This window comes from Macrobrachium nipponense, chromosome 43 (assembly GCF_015104395.2).
Source record: "Macrobrachium nipponense isolate FS-2020 chromosome 43, ASM1510439v2, whole genome shotgun sequence".
Lineage (NCBI taxonomy): Eukaryota > Metazoa > Arthropoda > Malacostraca > Decapoda > Palaemonidae > Macrobrachium > Macrobrachium nipponense.
Genome location: NC_061104.1, coordinates 8,321,094 through 8,327,093, shown reverse-complemented (window position 1 = coordinate 8,327,093; position 6,000 = coordinate 8,321,094). Strand labels below are relative to the sequence as shown.

Below are 6,000 nucleotides of genomic sequence, written 5' to 3'. Positions count from 1 at the left end.
AAATTGCGCACATTTTCATATATAAAACTCTATGAAATGCCTAATATGAAACGAGCAAATATTCCGAGAATGGGACTTACGCATTTCGGAGATTTGTGGCGGAGAATCCGCGCGCGGAGGGAAGGAAAGTTTTTTTTTAAATTCACCATAAATTTAAATATGGCTAGAGACTTCGAATTTGTTTCACGATGGAAGATAAATGACTGAATATTACTAGACTGTAAGAGTTTTATCTTACAATTGCGTTTTTTTCGACCATTTCGGTAGAGTCAAATTTGAACGAACGTGGTTTTTTTTTCTATTTATCGGTGATTTATATGCAAATATTTCGAAAATGAGAATAGCTACAACCTTCAACTATTTATTGTTGTATTATACATGAAATTGCGCACATTTTCATATATAAAACTTTATGTAACGGCTAATTTAAAATGGTGCAAACATTACCACAATCGCACGTATGATTTTTTCGGAAGAGCTACCGCGCGGACGTAAAGAAAATGTTATTTTTTCATAAATTCACCATAAATCGAAATATTGTGCTAGAGACTTCCAATTTGTTGCAAATGAAGTTAAATGCTGAATAGTACTAGAATATAGGCGTTTTGTTTTTAGCTTACAATTGCGTTTTTCGACCATTTCGGTAGAGTCAAAATTGACCGAAGGTTGAAAATTTTTCACTTATCATTTTTTATATGAAAATATTTCAAAATTGATAAAAGCTACAACCATGGGTTGTTTTAGTTGTATTGTGCATGAAATTGCGCACATTTTCATATATAAAACTTTATGTAACGGCTAATTTAAAATGGTGCAAACATTACCACAATCGCATGTATGATTATTTTCGAAGAGTTACCGCGCGGACGTAAGGAAAAAGTTTTTTCATAAATTCACCATAATCGAAAGGGGATATTGTGCTAGACACTTCCAATTAGTTGCAAAATTAAGTTAAATGATTGAATATTACTAAAATATAAGAGTTTTAGCATACAATTGCGTTTTTCGACCATTTCGGTAGAGTCAAAGTTGACCGAAGGTTGAAATTTTGGCACTTATCGTATTTATATGAAAATACTTAAAACTGATAAAAGCTACAATCATGAGTATTTTTTTGTTGTATTCTACATAAAAATGCGCCACATTTTCATATATAATACTCTATGTAACGGCTAATTTAAAATGGTACAAAAATTATGTCAAAGTGACGAAATAATTTCAGAGATGTGTCACAGATAACTTTTTAGTGCAGCAAGAAAGAAATTCGCGCTGCGCGCCTGCGTAACGATTGTAAAAACAAAACAACACCTTGATCCGTGAACTCCCAGCATCCCCCAAGGCGCGTGATTCAAGAGTTTCGGCTGGTAGGCCTAAAAGTATTTTTCCGCGAATTTTAAAAAAACTTTCGTATGTCGACGTAAAATACGTCCAGTCGGCACCCGAGAGACAAAAAATGTCGACGTAAAAATACGTCCAGTCGGCGTTTAAGGGTTAATAGCAAATTTTACAAGTAATTTATATATCTTTTCTAACATTCAAACCTGAATTTCTTTATACAGGATTCAGCTCACATCGATAAGAGAAATTCTATGTAAAGAACAAAGATTTGTACTTGTTACAAACATATAATTACCTTTCAATTTTGATGGCAACGGGGAAAATAATCCTTATGTCATTCACTTGGAGGACATAATGACACTTCCGATAACAACAACAAAGAGAATGTAATTGTATCAAAACATTTAATTATCAAGCTGGTTAAGCTTGTATGTCCTCCATGGCCACATCTGGCATGTCACTAGCACAAACTCTTTTCATAACTTCCACTTATCTCTTTACTTTTCCGCTATAAACTTCTGTAAAGTTCAAATTTAAAACTTACTTGGAAGGGTAATCTAGTCTTGGAGGTTCTGACTTCTGAATTTTGAGCATAACACGGACGGGCGAAACATCATGATTTGGCGGGTCCATCTGTGCAAACTCTATCAGAGAGATGCCAAGAGACCATACATCAGCCTAGAAAAAAAAACTGCATATGACATCAAAATACAGATATACAATTAAATACATTGGCATAAAGAGACACTTATAATTTTTAATCTATATACTAGAGCAATCACAACTTTCTTACTGTTATAAACTTGGATTAGACAAAATGTTCAATTCAATTCTACTGAAATTGAGCTGATCAAATAACCAAATAATATATTACTGAAAGTTATTAAAGTATGCTATTCTTTCATTTTCTCAATGTCAATTTAGAACTGGCATGATGTAAACAAGTACATAAGGAAGAAAATGTGACACTTTGAAGAGAAAGTGATAAATCCACCTCTCAATAAATATGAGATTTCAAATAAGCAAAACAGAAGCACACAAGAGATTTCCAATGATTGGCAATAGATAGGGAGAGAAATATCACTAAAGATTTTGACTGACACAAACAAACATTATGAGGAGGCAATAATCTTTAGGAGAGTTAGCTAGCATACAAATATTAATCTTTGTGTAAATTAAAGTCCTACTAAAGTTTTGTCAGGGGAGCAGCAAAAGCCAAGACATTCAACTCCAATACAAAAAAGCCCTAAGAAGTCATATATGAAGGCAGGAGTGCTGGCATGTCAAAGGCATAGTAGTGACTATAGATTAAGGGAATCCTCTTGTTCAACATCAGCAACTTTTAATCACATAACATAAGAAAGAAGTTAGTTAGATAGAATAGATGAAATAAGTCCCTACAGACGTGTGTAACATCTCTACCAAATACAAGCATCACCATGAACTCTGGTACATGCAAGGCATGTACATGTGCAAGAACCATAATTTCATTCTTGAAGATGACTAAAAGGAAGACAGAGGCAGGGACACAAGCCAATGCCTTACAAGAGGGTTAGCAGGATGAATTTCATGACATCAGATCTATTGATGCAAATATTAATCTTTGTGTAAATTAAAGTCCTACTAAAGTTTTGTCAGGGGAGCAGCAAAAGCCAAGACATTCAACTCCAATACAAAAAAGCCCTAAGAAGTCATATATGAAGGCAGGAGTGCTGGCATGTCAAAGGCATAGTAGTGACTATAGATTAAGGGAATCCTCTTGTTCAACATCAGCAACTTTTAATCACATAACATAAGAAAGAAGTTAGTTAGATAGAATAGATGAAATAAGTCCCTACAGACGTGTGTAACATCTCTACCAAATACAAGCATCACCATGAACTCTGGTACATGCAAGGCATGTACATGTGCAAGAACCATAATTTCATTCTTGAAGATGACTAAAAGGAAGACAGAGGCAGGGACACAAGCCAATGCCTTACAAGAGGGTTAGCAGGATGAATTTCATGACATCAGATCTATTGATGCAACTGAAATACTCCCAGCATCGAAATTTGTTGCAGATGACTAAGGGACAGTTGCAAGTGAGTTCTCTAAGTATGAGAATTCAAGGTGCAAGTAAGGCCCCAAAAATAAAGTCATACTGGGGCAAACTGTTTTAAAGCTTTCAAATTCAGGGAACCCATAGAAGATGTGACTGAATGACAAATCAAAAGGGTAACAAAGGGGAAAATTAGTGCACTAGAAAAAGGTGTCTGCGTAAGGATAGTCTCAGGAAAAAGTTTAAAGCAAGTAAAAAAAATCACAAGTAAATAGAAACCATTTTTCTTAGTGTCAATCGCTAGTAAAAATATACCTATTAACTGCATTTACTTGAATATTAGAAGACAAAAAGTTAAGTGAAAAAAGAAAATAAGGTATCATGAGGGAAGAATAATACAATTATAAGAGCCAAGCCTAAAAGAACAAAGATCACCTTGGCTGGCAAGTTTTGACTACCTGGCTACCTCTCATAACATAATGTACTATATTGTTTTTGGCTACTGTTCACCTTTAGATTCAAAATTTGGCTGAACTTCTTTCCAAACCTTTCAGACAGTATTTAAACCATCTAAAGATTACCTTATAATCATATTTGGCATCAATAAAGGTTTCGCACAATATCACTTCCGGTGCTAACCAATAGGGCGTCCCAATGAAAGTGCCCCTCTTGTCGTATGTGTTCTTGTTTTTCGCAGACACACCAAAGTCAGCTGAGAAACAAATTTAAAAGAATGAATCAAAACAGAAAATTTTTCCAAAAGTCTGTAAATATCTAAATCATAAAGCACTGGGCAATTTAATGAATTCTGAACATATAAATCTCTGAAATAATCAAAATATTTACAAGTTTGCTATCAAGTTAAATCCTCAAAACTACTAATTATCAAGTCTTTATACAAGTTTTTAATAAAAAATAACCTTGAACCATGTTGACCCCTTATCTAACATTTCAAATGTCCCCAAAAATGTTCTTTCTTGTGTCTCACACACAAGCAGAAAAGCTAAGAGTGGCCATTAACTCATCCATCTTTATTAAATTACAAAACCACATACAGTATCAATTTCTTGATTGATATACTAAAAGATCAATACTTTGTACCATGTTACTTTGGTTTGGCAAGAATAAGGCTTTTTAGTCCAATTTCGTATCTTAAAAAACTAAGGATTTCTCATAAGCTTCATTCTCACCTAGTCAAAAAAAAAAATACCTTTCCATTTAATAATGATTGTCTCAAGAATTTCTGCAACTTCTACTTCTATACTCCTTCAAAAGCTGTTTATCATTATAATGTGTACATAATGCATCACTAATATCTTTACATTTGAGTAAAGTAACTCAAAAAATCTAACAACTTACCCAACTTTACCCCTCCATCCATTGTCAAAAGAACATTACCCGCTTTTAAGTCCCGATGTATCACCTGAAAAAAAATATATATAGTGTCTCATTAGGAGCAAAGTTAAAAGTATCAAACTAGGTTGAACATATACTCATGAAAATCTAATTGTTAAAAAATACAAATACCACATAATTCATTAGCTCTGGAAAAAAAAAAACTCCTAATGGATTCAGTAAATCACTTACTTTGTTTTCATGGATATAACATAATGCTTCACATAACTGCTTGCAAACGAAAGCAATTTGTGGTTCAGCAAGAGGCCTGTCCAAATCCCGCATAATAGTGTCCATAGCCCCTCCATCGCAATACTCCAAGTACATCTGAAATACAATTTTAAAAATTAAATACAATACTGAATCATCCAGAGAGAGAGAGAGAGAGAGAGAGAGAGAGAGAGAGAGAGAGAGAGAGAGAGAGAGAGAGTGAGTTAAGTTATCTTAGTTTTACCAGACCACTGAGCTGATTAACAGCTCTCCTAGTGCTGGCCCAAACGATTAGATATTTTAACGTGGCTAAGAACCAAATGGTCACCTAGCAATGGGACCTACAGTTTATTGTGGGATTTGAACCACATTGTGTGGAGAAATGAATTTTTATCACCAGAAATAAATTCCTCTGATTCCCTGTTGGCTGAGCCGAGAATCGAACTTCGGACCACCGGATTGGTAGTCGAGCGCGAAAACCACTCGTCAAGAGAGAGAGACTTTTTCTCCACTTCATAACACGCTCCCATCAAAGTCCATTTCATATTTCCTATACTTTAAGTACGTAATAGGCTAGCAACTGACACATCAAATCTCATGAAACTCTTATGGGAGCAAATTCACAAGAATGGCAATTACCATAAACTGAAAACATACAATACAGAATTGTAATATCAATATACAGTAATTCCTGCATAAAATCTATTCCTTACTGAAGCATCTTTCTCACAAAATATTTAAGGATGGTAAACTAGGAAATTACTCTGAAAACAAGCTTCCATCTTAGTGAATACGTGGGTAAAACATCGCTTGAATTTGCGCCAAAATACTGCTTAGCCAAACCTACAATTGGCAAGAAACTTAGCTGAACTATTCATGATAAGTGGAACTTAGTAATATATATATATATATATATATATATAGAAGTAAGCTGGAAGTGGATGGTACTCGACACCAAAAATTATCATGGGATGACAGTGTCAACTTGTAATGAATCACATGGTCTGGTTTCTAAC

General features: G+C 34.3%; 1 protein-coding gene across 5 annotated transcripts in view; it reads right to left on the bottom strand.

The window, feature by feature from the left end:
• Positions 1 to 6,000, bottom strand: part of LOC135213515 (serine/threonine-protein kinase 10-like) — a 230,948-nt gene that overhangs the window by 177,869 nt on the left and 47,079 nt on the right. For all 5 annotated transcript variants that reach the window (XR_010314149.1, XM_064247427.1, XM_064247428.1 and 2 more), the window contains exons 4-7: positions 4,967 to 5,101; positions 4,739 to 4,802; positions 3,961 to 4,091; positions 1,883 to 2,016 (exon numbers count right to left, since the gene is read on the bottom strand). Coding sequence is in view for 4 of the 5 variants with exons in the window: in XM_064247427.1 (XP_064103497.1) it covers positions 1,883 to 2,016; positions 3,961 to 4,091; positions 4,739 to 4,802; positions 4,967 to 5,101 (464 nt within the window). In the remaining variant the exon portion in view is untranslated. The remainder of the gene's footprint in view (positions 1 to 1,882; positions 2,017 to 3,960; positions 4,092 to 4,738; positions 4,803 to 4,966; positions 5,102 to 6,000) is intronic.